The sequence below is a fragment of the Zeus faber genome, assembly GCF_960531495.2.
Source record: "Zeus faber genome assembly, chromosome: 12".
In the NCBI taxonomy this organism is placed as follows: Eukaryota; Metazoa; Chordata; class Actinopteri; order Zeiformes; family Zeidae; genus Zeus; species Zeus faber.
In genome coordinates, this window is record NC_137196.1 from 11,073,156 (window position 1) to 11,092,715 (window position 19,560).

A 19,560-nucleotide genomic window follows, 5' to 3' on the forward strand; every position below is an offset into this window, starting at 1 on the left:
CCTGGTCTGATGAATCATGTTGTCTTTTACATCATGCGGATGGCGAGGTGTTTGTGCGCGTCGTTCCTCAGGGGAAGATATGGCACCAGGAGAGACTTTGAGAAGAAGGCAAGCCAGTGGAGGCAGTGTGATGCTCTGGGAAATGTTCTGTTGGGAAACCTTGGGTCCTGGCATTCATGTGGATGTTACTTTGACACGTACCACCTACCTAAACATTGTTGCAGACCAAGTCCACTCCTTCATGGCAACGGTATTCTCTGATGGCTACTGTACTAAATAATTCTACTAAATAATGCCATGGCCTCTTTTTGCAGGATGATGTGCCATGCCACACTGTAAAATTTGCTCAGGAATGGGTTGAAGAACATGACAAAGAGTTTGCGGCGCTGACTTGGCCTCCAAATTCCCCAGATCAATGCGATCGAGCATCTGTGGGATGTGCTGGAACAAGCCCGATCCATGGGGGCCCCACCTGGCAACTTCCAGGACTTAAAGGATCTGCTGCTAACGTCTTGGTGCCAGATACGACGGGACACCTTCAGAGCTCTTGTGGAGCCCGTGCCTCAAAGGGTCACAGCTGTTTTGGTGGCACGGGGGGGAGCTACACAATATAAGGCAGGTGGTTTTAATGTTGTGTGTGTGTGTGTGTGTGTAGTTGCGTCTTGTATGCATATATTTTATTATTATTCCCGAAAGAAGAAGAAGAAGAAGAAGAAGAAGAAGAAGAAGAAGAAGAAGAAGAAGAAGAAGAAGAAGATTATAAAATGAAACTATTAATCCCCTAGGGAAAATTAGGAGGATATGAAAAATAAAATGACAGGCATAGTGAGTGAGTAGGCAGGTGGCAGTTTCGCAAGTACAAAGAAAAAGGAAGTACAAATAGTCTTGACTACTACTACTACTACTACTACTACTAGTACGACTACTAACACTAATGCTACTGCTACTACTACTACTACTACTACTACTACTACTACTACTACTACTACTAATAATAATAATAATAATAATAATAATAATAATAATACAAATTATAGGAAAAAAACCAATGATGATAATAATACTACTAATAACAATAGCAACATAAAACGTACATAACCCTACAACAGTCTTCAAATTTCCCTTTCCTAACGCTTGGCTCGTCCACGTGGCTCCAACTACCAATCGGAAGAGGGGATTTCTACCACGTCACGTCTTCTTTCCCAGTCAGCGGCGAGGGAGAGCGAAGCGTTTAAAATCGGGTGCGTGACGGCCAGTCATGGGGAGCCGCTGAGGCGTCGGCACCGTGGCCAGGAGCGCGGAGACGCCGCACAGCTGTCGCGGTACGATGTCGTTCATTCTCACGAAGAAAAAGAGGTTTAAGTTCAAAGTGGACCTGGACCTGGACGACCTGTCGTCGGTTCCCTTCGTGAACGGAGTCTTATTCTGCAAATTGCGGCTGCTGGACGGTGGCTTTGCAGGGGAGTCTTCCCGGTAAGAAAATACTATTTATATATCATTTTACTATTTATAGCATCGGTACACACTGCGTACTTTCACTTGCTTTATATCCATTGCTATGGTGGGGCTGGGTTACAATTGTATTGCATATGTTGTTCATTTAATGGCAATATAATATGTGGCGTGAAACGAAACTTGTAACACTACATGTTTACCTGTTGCAGCAGCAGGACCAGTTATTGGCATTGAAACGGATGTAAACGCACCCAATTCACGTTCCATGTATTTCGGACATTTCCACATTGGCTTAAAATTGCCTTTAAATTTGGACAGAAACATTGTGGAGTCTGACGATTGTACTAAATGATCGCGATTTGATAAAAAAAACAAAAAAACAATTGCCACTATTATGTAGGCCTAACACTTGTGGCAGCTTAAGGGAATATTAATATTAATAATATAATAATAATAATAATAATAATAATAATAATAATAATAATTAATAATAACCTTTATTTGTATGGCACCTTTCATACACGACATGTAACTCAAAGTGCTCTGTATTAAAGAGAAGGCCATCAGATAATGACAATAAAAGCAAAGCAAAATGCATTTAGAAAGTAGAATAATAAAATAGTTAAAATAATCAAATAAATAAAAAAACAAGGTAAGAATAAGCGTTCCCTAGCGAATTATTTTCTTGTATCAATGGAGTCTTTTTTTCTTTTCTTTTTTTTTTTTTTTAACCATCACCAAATATCTCTCCATTACAAAGTATTTCCAGATCATAGGCAATGATCCACAGCCATGGGTACCATTGGTCAAACCAACGACTTCTTAAGGGGGAAACAAATATTCACAATCGTTTAAATAAATCACATCCTGTTTTGTTTTTTTTCTCTCTCTTACCTCCTAACTTCTTTAAACTTCTTATTTTTTTAGACTCAACTTTTTTTAAACATTAAAATAGTAAAAATCAATCAAAAAAAAAAAGCAACCAAGAAGACTAATTGAAGGACTAATCGAAGTAAGAGCTGGATTCCATATTATTTGTAGATTTTAAAAGATAACTTGTGTAATTATGTCTAAATGCCCCTTTTTGGGATCTACATGATTTTCTATAAGAAGTTTGAACACCATTGGGGAACCTACAATGACTACGTAATGATTGTTTTGGTCATAGTTTCACTGTTATCTCTCCAACTACTGTATAGTGTAGGCCTGCATGGACGTTTGAACTAAATCATCTAAATCTCATCGTAAATCTTCTCAGAGTTGATCAAATGGAGTCTGTGGCCTAATGCCTATCAAGTTGGGGGGCCCCTTGATTTGAAAAGGGTTGAGAATCACTGCCTCATTAAGTGATGTGTACTCACTAGTGTGCAATCTTTCTCTCCTTTTTCCAATTCCTGTTGTCATCATCATGGGATGTTATCTATAAATAAGCATATTCCTCATGATCATGGACAGCGGAAGAAAATATTTCCATGAACAAAAGTGGACTTCCCTGGGATCAGTGATTGTTATACAGCGGCGCAGCTTTTGGTGCATTTCACATTTCTGAGACAGTAGAGAACAAGCCCTGAAATGAGTCACACTGGAAAAAAGGGCGCATTGGAGCACATGCCAACTTCTAACCGTTGTCCCACATGACTTTGCTATGGCAACTGACTGTATCCTCAACCATGTAAACATTCTAACGCTAACCTTGCTCAAACACCAATGTTTTCATCCTTCTAATTAAAAACGCAGTCACTAGATATAATTAATTAATGCAAATCCGGGGATTGCATTAACAGTCAGTATTATCCGAGGATAATACTGACTGTTTTACAGATTGTTTAAATTCCTTTTGTGGAGTGAGTTGTCTGAATTAGTCATTTTACCGAGGTTGGATTCAGACGAAGTACGCCCGAGTGTTGTCCAGTCTGGCTGTTATTTTGAGATATTTTTGTTTTTTCCTTCCAGGGAAGCAGTCCAAGCGAACTGTGTGCGATGGAAGAAGAGATTCTCTTTTCTGTGTAAGATGAGTGCCAACGCCGGGACAGGTGTACTTGACCCATGTGTGTGTCGGGTGTCTGTGCGCAAGGTACACCGCATTATATATATATATATGTGTGTGTGTGTGTGTGTGTGTGTGTGTGTGTGTGTGTGTGTGTGTGTGTGTGTGTGTGTGTGTGTGTGTGTGTGTGTGTGTGTGTGTGTGTGTGTGTGTGTGTGTGTGTGTGTGTGTGTGTGTTTCTCTCCATCCCAGATACAAGGAAAGTAAATTTGAATTGTAGTTACTGTGAAATTAAAACTCATAATGGCTAAAGGAAACTCTGAAAGAGTCGTGAGAATCACAGAAGCTTTGAAGTAAAATGTGACGGAGACACACTATAATAATAATAATATTTTGGTATCTTTCTCATTTTAGGAAACAAAGGGCGGAAAGACTTTTGCAAAGGTAACGCTACCATCTTGAAGTCTGTAGATTTCAAAATGTCAGCGGCGAGAAAGACAAATATGGGAACATTGTTATCATAAAGTTAATCTGATAACAGTTGTTCATCAAGGGTGTATGGAGGCTTTCTGAGTTGAGAAGGTCTGTTGCTCAAGAATATTTTTATTACCTGCTTCCGCCTGTGGTTACTGATTTCTGAATAATCACAAACATTCTCAATGTTAAACAATAACACGTAGAGAGAAGCAGACAGGAAATCCTGACCATAAGGTAATCTGTGTTAGGTATTGCAGGTGCTGACTAGACACAAAAATAGATAAGAGGATGACTTTCAATCTGCATATAGTTCCATCACGGTCTATCCTTGTGACTCTGTGCAGCTGGGCTTTGCCGACTTAAACCTCTCTGAGTTCGCCGGCTCGGGCAGCACCACACGCCGGTGTCTCCTGGAGGGATATGACACCAAACACACCAGGCAAGACAACTCCATCCTCAAGGTACGGCCCGGTCACGTCTTGAGAGTCCGTTGCAGTGGTTCTGCTCGGGTGCAATCGATAGTCATGATCCTCAACACCAATGTTTTTACCACAAGTACAGTAGTCACATAGTATATGGAAAGACTACGTTCATGCTACCTTTTGCTTGTAGCACAGTATAGGCCTTAAATACGGTGATGCATACTTTGTTAACACAACCAAACAACCAGTTGGTGAGTAGACTTAGTAAATAGACTGTTACCAGGGAAATGGATACCCGGAAGTGCGTTAGGCATTCTCACGGGGGCATGTTGTGACGCATGTCTGATGCAAGGCATGTACTGTATGTGCCACTTGTCTGAGGCCTGAGGCCTGAAAGTGAATCATAATTATGGGGAAGCTCCCCCAAATGTAGAATCGGCACATGCTTCCAAATATCTAGTCCTGGCCGATGTATTTTACTTGTTCACCTAACGTCAGCATCACACATTTTTCTCCCCTCTGTTACAGGTTGTTATCACCACACAACTTATGTCCGGAGACCCCTGTTTTAAAACGTAAGAATTTTTATGTGAGTTGCTTTCTCAGGAAGGTGCAATAGACTGAACCTTCTATTGCACCTTTGTTGTGATCTCACCACAGTCGGATTATATGCATAACCACACAGGAAACAGTCTTGACTGTCTGACAGTGGGGAGTGTTGGTAAGCATCGATTTAATAGATAAGATCTTTATGCCATCTTATCTGAGAGCAAACAATGCTCCGCCCGAGCATTAACTTTTCTTAGCGTCACTTGTCAGCCACATGTTATACGGGGTTGGCTCGGCCCCTATTGAAAATCGTGCGAAGGAAATGATCAGAGACAGCGCGCAGGTATTCAGTCACCAAAAATGTGACGCAACCGTACACTGCTGGCGAAGCTTGGCGCATGTGCCTGCAACCGCACCTTCGGACTTTCTTTCCCACAGTGTTTTCCTTCAACTTATTCATGCTCCACTCCCTCCTTTTAAACAAACTCTGTTGTCTAAGGGATGTTGTATTGCGTAAACCATTAAATGGCCTAGTCATTATTTTTCCCACTGAGTACTCGTTTGACGACTGGCTTCTTCCAGTAAATCTGGTAGGCCCATTGTCCATAACCTTAAAAGTTGAAAATACTTTTTCAAGGTTTACTTTATCTTTTTTTTAAATCCTCCTTGATAGAGAGCTGACACTTTTGACAAAGCAGTTTCAATGGCAAAATGAATAATGTGCCTTTTCCGCCCTAACCTAATATTGCCTCTTCTAAAAAGAACACTGTTCCCTGTGTTCCCTGTGCAGTCCTCCATCCACAGCCATGATCCTGGGATTCCCGCAGACCGAGGCCGAGTGTCTGGCAGAGGACAGAAAGGGAGGGGACGTGCACTTATCCCAAATCACTGGTATGCACATGTGGTGAACTCTGAACATGTTCTTCTCTCAACTGACGTGACTCCAGAATCCTTTTGAATTGCTTACAAAAATACAACAAAGCTGCTCCCTAGTGTTAATATTGAAAGGGACCATTCTTTAAAGGGGCTGTCACACAAAAAAAAGATTGTTTTAAAAGCCCTCCATAAATAACCTGCAAGGAATCCAAACAGACTAGAATATGTATGCTAAATATTTTAATGTTCTATTATACGTTACCGTGGCTGGTGCCGATCTTCCACAATGTTCTTCTCCGCTTTAGGTACCCCTAAAAAGTCTCAATCTCTCCCAGAGGAGCTGGGGGCCTTCAATCACTCCAGGACGTCCAGCTGTGCCAGTCAGCATTCAAGAATCTCAGGTACATAGTAAAACACGCTGTAAATCAATTTATTAAAAATAAATAAAAGCATTATTGTCCATAACGCCACATACAATACTTGGAAGTTCGTTTTTTTTCTTCCACTCAGGATACAGCACAAACCACTCGCGCTCGTCCAGTGTGACAGAGCTGGGTCACTGGAGGAACCCGTCGGGGGGTTCTGCCTCCACCGGCATCGGCAGCATCCTGGAACCCGGCGAGCAGCACGGGGAGAGCAGGTCCACGCCGCCGGTCCTGACCCCCTTGCCACACGCACCCGAACGCCCCTCCACGCCAGCCAAGGCTCTGAGGTTACCCCTCTCCCTCAACCCTTAAAAAAACCTTATCTGTTAATGTTTATCGCAGTGTTTTTCTTTTTCTATCTTTATCTTTGTAAACTATTTCATGAAACTTGGAAAGGCTTTTGGTTACATTATGTAACACTGCTAAGTGCTCCCTGCCCCCTTTATATCCTTGGACTGACACGATTACACAGAGCAAGGGTGGAGGTTCGGTATGATCCCACCAAACAATGAAATTATCTCAGGCCTGTGGAGTCGATTAGGCCTGTGTAATATAATAAGTAGTACGCGGATAATCCTACACATTTATTTACTCCATCATATTGAATTTCCCTGTCATCTTACCCTTCTTTCGCTGTGATCATATAATCAAATTTATAAATTGTACATCTATCTTTTATGATCCACCAAGGTCCTACTGTGATGGATTATATAAACACACGAACAAAGGATTATTTGATGCAACAGGATGCAACAGATACCCTTCTTACCCTTTCATATTCTACATACCATTATTTTTGTTAATCCGAAACCCCCACACTTTGTCTGTACTGCCAGACACCCTGTGAAGCAGAACTCCATGGAAAACCAGCTGAAGAGAGTGAACGCCACGCGGGTGGACGCGGATGACATCATCGACATGATCCTCGAGGGCCAGGACTTCAGCCACGGCTTCCTGGACTCCAGCGCAGAGGGTGTGTACGCCCGAGCACCTGCCGTTTAACTTGTCGGGGCTCGCGGAGGCCGGCGCGGTGCTGCGTTCCGCATCCACAGAAGGGGCCAGAGAGGATTTGGGAGCGTGCAAGAAGAGCTGGCTACTCATAAGCCGGACGGGATTATGAAACCCGTCAATCACTTGCTTACCCTTTTTGGCTTGACTTTGCAAAAGGGCGTTTGATTTACAAACCATTACGATGCTGACGGGCACTTTGACTTTCTTAAAAAGAAAAAAAGCGGTGTTCACCAGTGTATCTCAGTTTGTGCAGAGGATCCTATTTCTAGATTTTATCGTTGCTAGTTCTTCTGTCTTTCGTGAACAAGCTCCAAGTGTGCCTTTCCGTAGTCATTCGTTTTAAGTGTAAGCCATTTCACAGCCTGTCGGTACGCATTTATCGACCGAATCCTGAATGTTGTGGTGTGTTTGTTTGTGTTGGTGCAGAGGAGGGACTGAGGTTGTTTGTCGGCCCTGGGGGCAGCACGGCTCTGGGAAGCCAACACACTCGGTAAGTGTAACCGAACAATGGTCCTACTTTAGAACCCACTTACTTTGGCTTGTGTAATCTGCTCGCATCACACGCCCTCAGAGCAGATGCCGCGCTCGTATCCTGTCACATAAGACGTACTGTTATTGCCTTTCAGGGGTGCAGCTGGGCCTTTTGAGCAGGTGGTGATCAAGCGCTAGGCCGTGGAAAGCATCTGCAGGTCAGAAATGGTGTCTGCTATGTTGGCCTGAGACGACGGCGGGGGACACAGTGGGGGGTGGTGCAGGAAGAGCTTCCCACCTCTCCAGCACCAGGGGACATTTTTGTTTCTCCTGTCGGACTTTCCAGGAGGTGTGGAACACCAGAGCCCCCTAGTGTTCGAGAAGCGGAGCTGAAGGCCTCGTTATGTTGACTATGTTGACTTTTTTTTTTCTATTGTTCGTTGTTATCTTCTGAAGGCCTTGCTTTGTGGAATCTCCATTAAGATAGCTGTAAAAACAAAACAAAAAAAACAACTGTCAAAAGGTTAAGAATCTTAAACTGAGGGAAGGTTGAAGATGAGTGAATGTATGAAGATGACCTTACAACTTAAAAAAAATAAAAATTAAAAAAAAAGAACTCAAGATGCAGGGAGTACTACCTTGTTTCTGTAAACGGGGCAGTATACAATGGGACAATCGCAGAGCGGTGTCATGGTATAAAGATAGTATTGCTCAGAGAGAAAGATGAAGTCCAGTTTTTATTGCCCAGTTTGAGCGTCCATCTACGGAATCAGATATGAGACTGAGCATAATACAGGCTAGTACAAGAAAGACTGATGAGGCAAACATCAATCGTCATCCATTAGGACTAAATGAAGTCAACAAAACTAAGGTCATAGGAAACATAAGTAGTTCTGAAGGAGCCTATTTTTGAGTCTTAAAACATTTTTTCCCATCTACTGACAGACTGGTTAATTTTCTCTTTGCTAAGTGCTATTATTTTACCAGTATAGTAGTAGTAGTAGTAGTAGTAATAATAATGTTTTAGGAAGGATATATGCACAGTGTTTGAACTTCTGGTCAGTCTGCATCACATCATCTCCCTCACCAAGGCAGAACCTGTAGGCTGCATTACAACTGTCCCGCAATATGAAGGGCACTTCGCAGGGGACGTCGCCGTAACGAGTGAGGCTCCAAACGGCAGGGGGTGACGAAGTCCTCTTCCAGGTGGACTGCGACGGGAACAAATCCGGGGTGTTTATCTAAGGTCACTTCAGAGTACATCTTACCCATTATGATTTTCCAGGTTTGATTCTTTTGATGCATATCACCACCACCCACTGTATTATTTATGTATGCCAACTACTATTTCCTCCATTGCAGCGCTTGACAAAGAGACCTCCATGTAGTTAAATCCAGACAAATGTATTCAGTTTACATTCCAATTACTGAGTCACCCACAGTTTATGAAAGAAAGCATCATCTGTTTCAGCCCCTACAGCAGTCTGCTCTGTATGGAATGCAGCTCTGCAGCGCTCTGTGCCAGGCAGGGGGTAGGGAACGTAGGAACCCTGTGAATTGGGATGCACCCTTATAGTGACTTATTTACATTTTCCAATATAGACAACATCCTCTTAGTAGGTAATATTTGATCAAATAATTTTCATCTGCAAAGCCCAAAAGTACTAAGTGCCCGAAGATAAACTGTGTCTATATATATTTGTGTTCATCAAATCTGTTTTTCCAATGTGTTTGAAAATAAAAAATGCATGGAAGATAAATTCTTACTTTGCGATTAAATTATTTGTTAGAATTTAAGACCCTGTTGTCAGGTTAATAGTTTGAGACGTAACCATTGTGTAGGATTCTACGCAACGCAAGCTCAGTTCTATCAAAGCTATCAGAGTTGCTAGAATATCCTGTGGGGATCCATTGTTACCAGAACAGTAATGAGTTCGGTGTCTTTATTTGAACTTTATTTTTTACTATTATTTAGTTTCTGGAGCTGCAAAAATATTTTGTGCATTTCTCGCCCTGTTGCGTCAATGTTACCCTTGACCTGTAAATAATACTGTTTTGTTTTTATCTTCAAATAAATTATTATTGTAACTACTATGAGGTTTTCCTCTAAAGAAAATAACATCTTTCAATCTCATCTTATCGTTGTGTTTTTATCTTTTTTTGTGCACTTCTGTTTGTGCCCTATGAAGCGTATTTAATTGTGACCTAAATTCACATTTTTAAAAGTGTCTTCTACGTCTTGGGAGTCTGCTATGTGCGTGTACCGATAACAAAACGGTCTGAGTGATAACGGTCCATAGTTTGAGGCGAGATAAGAGAATAAAGAAACTTTTTTTTTTGTTGTTTTAATCTGGATTTCCACATCGTCCTCTCTCCACAAGATGTAAACCATATTCAAGTGTGATAGATGCCAACTACAGGATCAAGGCCCTTTGAATGGAAAAGGGACTAGACCAAATAGTCCTTTTACTATGAATTTTAAGTATCAAAAATATTTATTCATGTTATATTTATAAATTAAAAAAATTGTATATATTTGTAGAAAAATAACTTTGCTGCTGACCCCTTGCAATGCGGGACGAACGGCTGTGGGATGAACTAGTTAAACCGTCTCCGTTTCCGGTCTAGTTCAGATTGATTGTGTAACTTTTATTCACTTCCGGGTTTCCCCGTAAACGTGTGTTTTTATTTTTTTATTTTTTTGAAAGTAAGAGTCTCTCGACCCCAATCGCCTCCTTCTTTCTTGCTGCGCCCATTCGGGGCGACCGGCCTCAAATACCTTCTTGCTCCGCGCGTCTTCCTCCCTTACGGCGATAAAAAAAACGGAGATACGTTTGAGCGCTCGCCCGCCCCGGATCTGGCGAAACGCTGTTTGAATGGAAATGTTCATTTTTCCGTCTTCCCTCCCCCGGACCTATGAGAGTCCTTGAGCGTCTACAAAATAAACACTAGAACGAGTAGAGAGAGACTTGCTCTGAATATGTGCAATTTATTCCTGAAAGCCTAGTGGGTTAGTGGGACGCCTGCGTGTTTTAAACTTCTTTTTTTTTTTTTTGTCATCATTTATGGTCGATCAAACGCAACTGACAATATATTTAACCCGCGGCTATTTCACAATCGGCATTACTTATAAGCTATGGCTTTGATACTGTTACTTTGAAAATAACATCTGGGGATATGGAAGCCGCTTCCTGTCCAAGCGGATGACGCACGGTCTGCAGCGCTGTCGACGCTTCACTTCGCGCCGCGACACTCGGCGCCGCCGCGGATTTCCCGCCTTTTTATTCCCCGATAAGAAAGGATTCGCCCCCGAAACAATTTCAGACCAAACCTTTGAAAACCACATTAATGGAATTGTAGTTGGAAGCAAAGCGTATCGGCGTGGGATCCGGCCATCATGGCGACCGTGGGGAACCAGCAGCAGGCGCAGGCCGTTAGCAAGCCAGTGGCTGGGAAGCACGGGAACGTGTTACCGCTGTGGGGGAACGAGAAGACCATGAACCTGAACCCCATGATCCTCACAAACGTCCTGTCGTCGCCGTATTTTAAAGTCCGACTGTACGAGCTGAAAACCTACCACGAGGTGGTGGACGAAATTTATTTCAAGGTACGAGCGTCCTCCGGCTAATGCTAACGAGCTAGCCGAACACACAACGTTTCGCTAACGTAGTCGCTGCGACCTCACAGATGGTTGTAGCTTCGTCGGAACATTGAACCATCGCGAATGATCTGTTATGTAGCCGTGGTTATTTGATGTTCCACGTGGCTTGTATGTCTAAGTATGTATCTGCCGTTTTGGAGTATAATTTGGCTATCGCTGTGTCAGTTACATAAACCTTTGTTGTGTGAACTACTATGCTATGTAGTCGTAGAGACAAATACTACATTCATCCCCAGAGGGGAATTGCGGCGTTAGAGCAGCTCACACCAGAACAATAGACCATAATGAAGTAATAACAATAGAAAGTTTGAATGAACCAAAAAAAAAACCCAAGATTTGCCAATGTTCAATTAATTCTTATCGACAATTCAGTCTGTCAAGAAAAGGAAGTGTGCAAGTCTACATACTATATGAAAAAAAGAAATCTGTACATATACTGTACCAGGATCAAAGCCCAAATGGTTCTAATAATATACAGTAGTGATACTAATAGGATAAAGACTGCTACCATGTTTATATTGTTACTTATTAGGACTGAATTGACCTCGTGTCATAAATCAGTGATATTTCTCTGCAGTGTACTAACTCTTTCCTTGTGCAGGTGACTCACGCCGAACCCTGGGAAAAGGGAAGCAGAAAGACTGCGGGCCAAACTGGAATGTGCGGAGGGGTAAGTGAGAAGTACGTGTTTTCCCCCTTTCCAACTATAGTTCCTCTTCTTGCAACAAGCAATGGTTGTCATCATTCCAGCAGTTTTATCGTAGCGGAGTTGTTTATAGGTCTGTTTCAGCTGTGATGTTGATGTACTGTATATATTCTACAACTAACCACAGCCAACCATCTCGTCATATTTGTCAGGTGCGTGGAGTTGGAACTGGCGGTATCGTGTCGACCGCTTTCTGTCTGCTGTACAAATTGTTTACTCTCAAACTGACTCGTAAGCAGTTGATGGGTCTGATCACTCACACAGACTCAGCCTACATCAGAGCACTTGGCTTCATGTACATAAGGTATGCCACTTTCTATTAAGTATATTAAAAATGTGATTTTGTATTTAAACAGGTTGATCAAGATGTTATTTCACTTGAAACCTAGAATTTTGGTGTGTGTGTGTGTTACCATATTTTTTCATTTCATGAACCTCACCTGGTTTCTTTATTTCTGAAAGTATTAAAGTATTTTATTTTAAAATACTTAATTAGTATTTTAATTTCCTTATGATTGACAGGACTAAATTCTTCCATATCACCGTAAAGGCACAAACTATATATTTTTTTCATGCTAGGGCAAAAATACAAATTTGGAACATGTTTAAATCAATCGGATACTAAATGCTTTGTTTATTTGTACAGATACACTCAACCCCCTCCAGATTTGGTGGAATGGTATGATGGCTTCCTGGATGATGAGGAGGTATGTCACCACGGGTAATGATTTAATGTTTCTTTCTCTTCAGCTATTACACAAATGCATGGCAGACATTTTAACACCCCCCATGGTGATGCTCATGCTTGATTTTCACCTTTGCCTTCATTTGGCTTAATTGTCCAACTCTTTCTTCTAAAGTGGCATAGCTAGATTACTCATTCAGTGCTGTGCTGCAGTTTTTAATCAGGGTGAGTATCTATTGGAAACATGAATAATTCCATGCTCTCTGTCTTTGATGACATATTATCAGGACTTGTTGCACAAAAACGAATTTGGGATAAATGCCAACACGTGCTTACCTACTCAGCACACACACAGGCACACAATTTATCACCTCATGTTATGTGTTGTCTGTATAAAATGCAATTTCACAAATGGGCTGTGCAACCAGGCCTACCATGGTGTGCTATAATGCAATATATTTGAACTGCTGAAATGACATCGTACCAAACTGGTGATTTCCCCTGTTCTTTTCTTTAGATGCCCATTGTGCAGCAGGTGAATTGGATATTGTGCCTCAGCACTGTTGGTTTGCGTGTGTGAGTGCAAAGTGGCTGTTCTCTACCATATAAGTTGATAACTGTTCAACTGGTGTGCACTTACTTGCCAAGCTCCAATCTGTGTTTACACTGTAGGCAACATTTCCACCTGCTGGGTTATGTAGGCGTCGTCATTCTGCCAAAGAGAGGAGGAGGAATAAAGTCCAAAGCTTCTCCGTCCTTCACTCTTTGACATAATGAGCTTCTCTTTCCTGATTTATTTTCTGTTTAAAAGAAGAAAAAAAAAAAGGGAGCTTTATTTAAATTAAGTTCAGAAAAGAGGTTATTTAGGAATGGGACTGAGATTTAACTGGAATACTTGAAGGTTGACTAATGGAGCTCACTTTGTAAATGCAGATTTTGGTGAATATCAGTTGACATTAGCAAACGTTTGATATGGAAACATACCTTTTTACGTAAATTCAAAATGGAAGAATTAATAACCAGACACATTTTATTTATATTTGAGAGATTAAGCTAGATGAACAGAGGTGAAGTCTCAGTATTGGATCATCACAAAATATTTTCAATTTAAAGAAGCGTTAATGTAAAGATTGTGAGTTATCCCGTGTGCTAATTCGATTTTGCACGGCTCCTCCCTCCCTTTGTCTTCAGGAGCTCGACGTGAAAGCGGGTGGAGGCTGCGTGATGACCATCGGAGAGATGTTGCGCTCCTTCCTGACGAAACTGGAGTGGTTCTCCACGTTGTTCCCCCGCATCCCAGTGCCTGTGCAGAAGATGATTGACCAGCAGATGAAGGCTCGGCCGCGGAAGGTTCCACAGAAGGAGCAGCAGGAGGAGGAGGCAGCGGCGGCCGCGGCTGCTGCTGCCGCCGCCACTGCGGTGGCCCCAGAGCCAGGAAGGCCCGGGGAGCGTCGCCGTTCAAGGTGAGATGAGTCTTCCAACTGCGGCCGCGGCTTTCTAATGCTGTACATATTTAATGTTTATAGTCACATTGCAATGTACACAATAATGTATCCTTCTTGCCAGGAGCCCCAGGCGGACACCAACCCCAAGGAGATCCCCAAAACGGTCACGCAGCAGGAGCCATCACCGGGAGCGAGAACGCCGCGGCCAGAGCTTCGATCGCGAGCTGGAGAGGGAGCGTGACCGGCAGAGGAAAGAGAGAGAGGGCAGGGACAGAGAAAGGGACAGGGAGAGGGGCGAGCGAGGCGACAGGGAGAGACGGAGGTCCCGCAGCGCCGACAGGAACCAGGAGCGCAGGGAGCGGCGGAGGAGCGGCAGCCGGGAGCGACGGAGTGAGCGCAGGGACAAAGAGAGGGAGGGAGGGGAAAACGACCGCAGCCGCAAGAAGGACAGGGAGCACCACAAGGACCGGACCGCCGACGGGGAGAAGTCCAAGGAAAAGAAGGGCCGGGCGGAGACGGACGACCGGCGACACAAAGAGGAGCGAGAGCGGCACAGAGAAGAGAGGAGGGCCAAGCGGTCGAGCCGGGAGAAGAGGCACAAGGGAGGAGAGGAGAAGGGCCGAAAACGGGAGCACAGCCGAGAGAGGGAGCGCGACGGAGAGCAGCGCTCGCACAAACGCAGCGGCAGCAAAGAGAAGAGCCACCAGCCACGAGAGTCCAGCGACGACCACGGGAAACGCAGGCGGAGCCAGAGTACTGACATGTCCCCGTAGAGCAATATCACAATCTACTCTTGTTGTTTTTTTTTTCTTTTTGTTTTTCACTCGTGCTGAAAAGAAATGTCAGCGCAATAACAGTGGAATTATCTTTGACCGATGTTCTATTGCTTTATGTTAATTTGAGCCTCTCCTCTGTCTAGTTGTGAGTCCCCCGCCCGAGATTTGAAAATTATGGAATTTTAATTTTCTACGGTTAACTTTCTCCTAAGACGTTCTATGGCATTGTACATAATTGGTCTGAGAATGTTTTAATCCTCTTGCGCAGCCTGCACAGGGGAGTTTGTACCACACGCTGACCCCTGCTTGAGATGTCTGGGGTTATTGCTCTGTTGCATTTTGTTTTCTAATAAAATACTTTTATGGAAGGAGCTAACTGCTGTGTCTTTGATGGAAGCAAAAAGTGAGAATTAGTCCTACTTACAAAATGTATGGGTCGTATTTTGCACAGAACGGGATGAATATGGGGGAGGGGGGTGTTCAAAATGCACACATTACTTTTGATGTTTTATTGTAATTTTAATAATTCCCTTGATTTGTTAAATATAAAATGCAAAAAGTCAACATTCACTGAAGTCGAGCACTGATATATTAAGAAGTCTATTGCATTTACAAAGGTAAAGTAGCAGCTACAACAAATTATAATACACGTTTAACCCTGTACCCAACAGCAAACAGTTTAAAATATGGCTTCATAGAAAGTTTTGAAATCCTTGATTCGTATTCCCATTCCTATTTGTGAGTCTTCCTAAACTGCAACAGCTGTCCCCAATTCCAATATTTACAGATTGCTAACAGGCAGCTGAACAGTTTTGTTTGTTTTTTAAAACAAAGCCCTCTTCCTATTCTACCTGGTTGTGTTTTTGAAAGCCTTTTTTGAATCTTGGGGGAAAAAAAACAATTCTAAAAGGTAAAAAACAAGTCATCCCAACATTGCAACACAGCAGCACACACCATATTTTGGTTGTGGTTCATCCACAGAGCTCTGGCTTAGTTCCCAGAGACCTTCACGTGGATGTTCTGTGTTTTCTCAACACACACAGGCTCCGAGTAGGGTCCGCTGCTGGTTGAGCTTTTGGCCGACACTGACAGGCAGTAGGTCGAGTCTGGGTCAGTAGGAATTATTTTCTCCTCGTACACCGTGAACAACTGATGCCTTTGCCTCGGGGTCTGTTGCCTGACCACAAGGCTGTACTGGGAAGCACCTTCCACCGCAGGCCACTCTAACAGGACGGCTGTCGTTGTTCTCAGCGTCTCGTGCACTTCAGGAACTGCAAGGCCTGTTTGGACACAGCAGGTAAATAAACAAGCCTACAAAAAAAAATTCAACTATGTGAAATTGTCTCAAAGCTGGTACAGATTTGACCATTGTAAGGAGCATAACTCACCCGTTACTAGTGCTGCCTCATCACTGAGGTCTCTCCTCCTACGCGCTTGAGTTACCACTGTTGAGACATTATATTTGAAATATTTACTTCTTTACAACATAGGTTTTATTAAAATGGCATGACGCACCACATCTCCTGTGACTTTTGTAAAACACGGTTACAACACTGAAACAAGCGTAATCGATTCTCTGCTCCATCACTACCCACCATCAACAGCCTTTGTTTCACTCTCTCCCGCTGAGTTACTGGCGCTAACCAGCAGGTCAGAGGGGTTGGCGTTGGACAGAGAGCAGAAGAGCTCGGATGTGCTGCACACCTGGGCCGCGGGCGAAACACTGTTGTCGTACACCGTGTAGTTGGTGGCATACACCGAAGCATGCCATGAGATTGAGGAGCCGCCAACACTGTATGTCACTGCTAAGGGTGGACAAGGAGCTAAAACACAGGAAAACAATCAATTATGGTTAACTGCATATCATAGAGAAAATTAAATACCTGAAATGCATTTTACCACAATTCTGGGCATTCTTTCTTTCCCAAATCATATACATATCAGTTTATTTTTATCTATAGCATACTTCCCCCTCCATGGTGCTGTCCTAAACATATTCATTATTCTAATTATCACCTTAAAGGTCTGTGGAGCTAATGAGATGTACCTGTAGTTCCATTCAAACCCTCTGATGGTACACTGGGGCCGGCTGGACTCCTGCTCTCCACTGTGGCAAGGTAGGAGGAGCTGCAGGGCAGGGGCATTTCAAAGAAAGTTGCCTTCGTCCAATAGGAAGACAGCTCAAAGAGGGCCTGGCTCTCTCCGAGAAGACTCCCGCTCAAGCTCAGCAGGTACTCGACGTCTAGACAGGAGACCTGCACCCACTCAAAACTCAGCACCTGTATTTGGGACTGCATGGAAAGTAGCTGCACCTGCAGGCCATCTGGAGGGCAGGCAACTGGGAGAGGGAGAAGGGAATGGATGAGCCTACTTCCACAGCTGGAGAATTTAGGCCTAAACCAACCTTAATTACAACATTTTCTTATATCCCTGGCAAAAACACAAGATCCTCTACTGTACCTGCTCCAGCCATCACTGGGTCGCTGAAAGAGCTGTTGCATGTTCCATCTGAGGTCTGGACAGAGAAGTTGTAATGGGCTCCACACTCCAGCCCCTCTATAGTGCAGGTGGGCTCTGTGCTGTAACAGTACAACATGTTGCCATATTCAGGCTGAGCACAGGCTAAGTAATCCAATGCCCCACCCCTGGGTGTCCACGACAGCACTGCTGACTGATTGGTGCAGTGGAGAGCAACAGAGAGACCTTCTGGTTGGCAAGGCACTGAAAGAAGAGAAAAAGCATTCTAGTTTATATTCTTAACAATGTGATAACCCTCAAGTCTGTGTGCGTAGTGTATGTGTGTGTTTTTTTCATGTGTGAAACAAAAACCTGTGTTGAAGGTGACATTCCCACTGGCATTGCTCGAGCAGTTCTCGTGGGCAGCGGTCACAAAGAACGTGTACTGCTGGCCACAGTGGAGCTCCAACAGGCTGCAGTTGCTGACGCTGGTGTTGCAGGTCCGTACATGTCCATCTCCACTGGAAGCGCTCACTTGGTAGGTCTCGGCCACTGGAGAGGGACTCCAGGACACCAGAGCTCCATGGTCCACACAGGAGGCATTGACCACCAGATCCATGGGTGGACAGGGCTCTGTGAAGAGAAAAATCATGTTAGCATAAAAACATTTAAGAAGTAAATCTTGGTTGTGTTGACACCCTGCTCCTGGATATATTTGAGAAGATGTCTTGTAGTGTAAAACATCTCATGTACATACAGCATCTATTACAGAGGAACTTCCCACGTACCCATGCTTATCCTGGTGGGAGGACTCCTCAAACTGCTGCATTGATCTGATGTGGCCGCTACGATAACGGTGTAGTGGAGCCCACATCTCGCTCCCTGGAGATAGCAGCTAGTGTCAGTGCTATTACAGGACAGGTAGGTGTGGTCCCTAGCCTCTGCCGTGGCGATGTACACTGTGCCTCCCTCACCACCCTCCATGAGCTCCCAGAGGACGAGGATGGAAGAATTGTGGCACTGTGATAACACAGATATGCTCGAGAGGGAACACAGGGCTAAGGAAGAAATTACAATGATTTCAGCGTTTGTATATTTTCTGGCTATGACCCACCCAAAATAATTTAGAAGCACAGCCTAAATGTGCCAGGACTGAGCCAAGCTCTGAGGAGCCAAGCTCTAAGCAGTGTTGTTACCTGTCTCTAATTCAATGGTTGTGCTGGGGAGACTGTCACACAGGGTGTTGGTAGCAAAGACACTGAAGTTATACTGGACGCCACAGGCCAGGTCCTGCACCTCACAGGTGGTGTTTGTAGAGGTGGTGCAGTTTGCGCTGTAGTCTTCTCCTCCAGTGGCCATTACAGTGTAGCTCTCCGCCCCTTGGCTAGGGTCCCATGATAACCACGCTGAATTTGTCACGCAGTCCAGGTTGCCCTTAAATCCCTGGGGTTGACAAGGAGCTGAGGAATACAAGTGGTGATTGGGGGAAATTTGGTCAAACTGATTCATAAATCAAAGCATATTTATTTATTTGGTATTTATCATTAGGCTGCTCATATCCTATACCTGATACGAGGCTGAGAGGCTGACTCTGTTGCCCGTGGCAACCCTGCCAGACTGTTGTGACTTGAACAGTGACGTTTTTTCCGCAGGGTATTCCGCTGACAGTGCACAAGGAGTTTGTGGTGTTGCATGAACTGTCACTAACACTGTCCACCATTACTGAAACCCAGAAGTGCTCAGCATCTGAGTTGGAGTCCCAGGAAATAGTCATGATGTTTGCGGAACAGTCAAACTGGGCACCGACATTCTGGGGCGCACAAGGGGCTGGAAAAAAAGGGAGTCGTTAAATGAGAGTAAAGAATCCTGAGTTGGTAGAGTGCAAAATCAGAACATTGTATGTCCAGTTTCTCACCTGTGTTAAATATCTGCGCCTGGCTGGGGGTACTAGAGCAATTTTCATCCATAGACACCACCTGAACTGTGTATGAGCTGCCACATCCAAGGCTGGTGAGAATGCAATTAGGCTCTGAGCTTTGGCAGGTTACGTTGCCATGACTATTGTAGGCAGAGACAAAATAATGTGTGGCCCCTTGGCTGGCTGCCCAGGACACTGAAGCAATATCGCTACCACAGTCCATCTCTACTGAGACATTG

At 43.8% G+C, this 19,560-nt stretch overlaps 2 protein-coding genes across 3 annotated transcripts; both read left to right on the forward strand.

The window, feature by feature from the left end:
• Positions 1–1,275: 1,275 nt before the first annotated feature.
• LOC307238246 (EEIG family member 2-like) lies at positions 1,276–9,807 on the forward strand. Of its 2 annotated transcripts, none has more exons than XM_080011165.1 (11): positions 1,276–1,473; positions 3,409–3,529; positions 3,857–3,886; positions 4,264–4,380; positions 4,870–4,916; positions 5,681–5,781; positions 6,072–6,167; positions 6,277–6,478; positions 7,028–7,164; positions 7,629–7,692; positions 7,829–9,807. In XM_080011165.1, the coding sequence occupies exons 1-11, from the start codon at positions 1,328–1,330 to the stop codon at positions 7,869–7,871; spliced, it is 1,104 nt and encodes a 367-aa protein (XP_079867291.1). In that variant the 5' UTR covers positions 1,276–1,327; the 3' UTR covers positions 7,872–9,807. The 2 variants fall into 2 exon arrangements, with proteins under 2 accessions (XP_079867291.1, XP_079867292.1); XM_080011166.1 differs by having other exon boundaries at positions 6,102–6,167.
• A 1,126-nt stretch (positions 9,808–10,933) lies between these two features.
• On the forward strand, positions 10,934–15,317 carry prpf38b (pre-mRNA processing factor 38B). The gene is made up of 6 exons (XM_080011193.1): positions 10,934–11,280; positions 11,936–12,004; positions 12,193–12,344; positions 12,687–12,747; positions 13,917–14,188; positions 14,292–15,317. The coding sequence occupies exons 1-6, from the start codon at positions 11,071–11,073 to the stop codon at positions 14,941–14,943; spliced, it is 1,416 nt and encodes a 471-aa protein (XP_079867319.1). The 5' UTR covers positions 10,934–11,070; the 3' UTR covers positions 14,944–15,317.
• Positions 15,318–19,560: the final 4,243 nt, after the last annotated feature.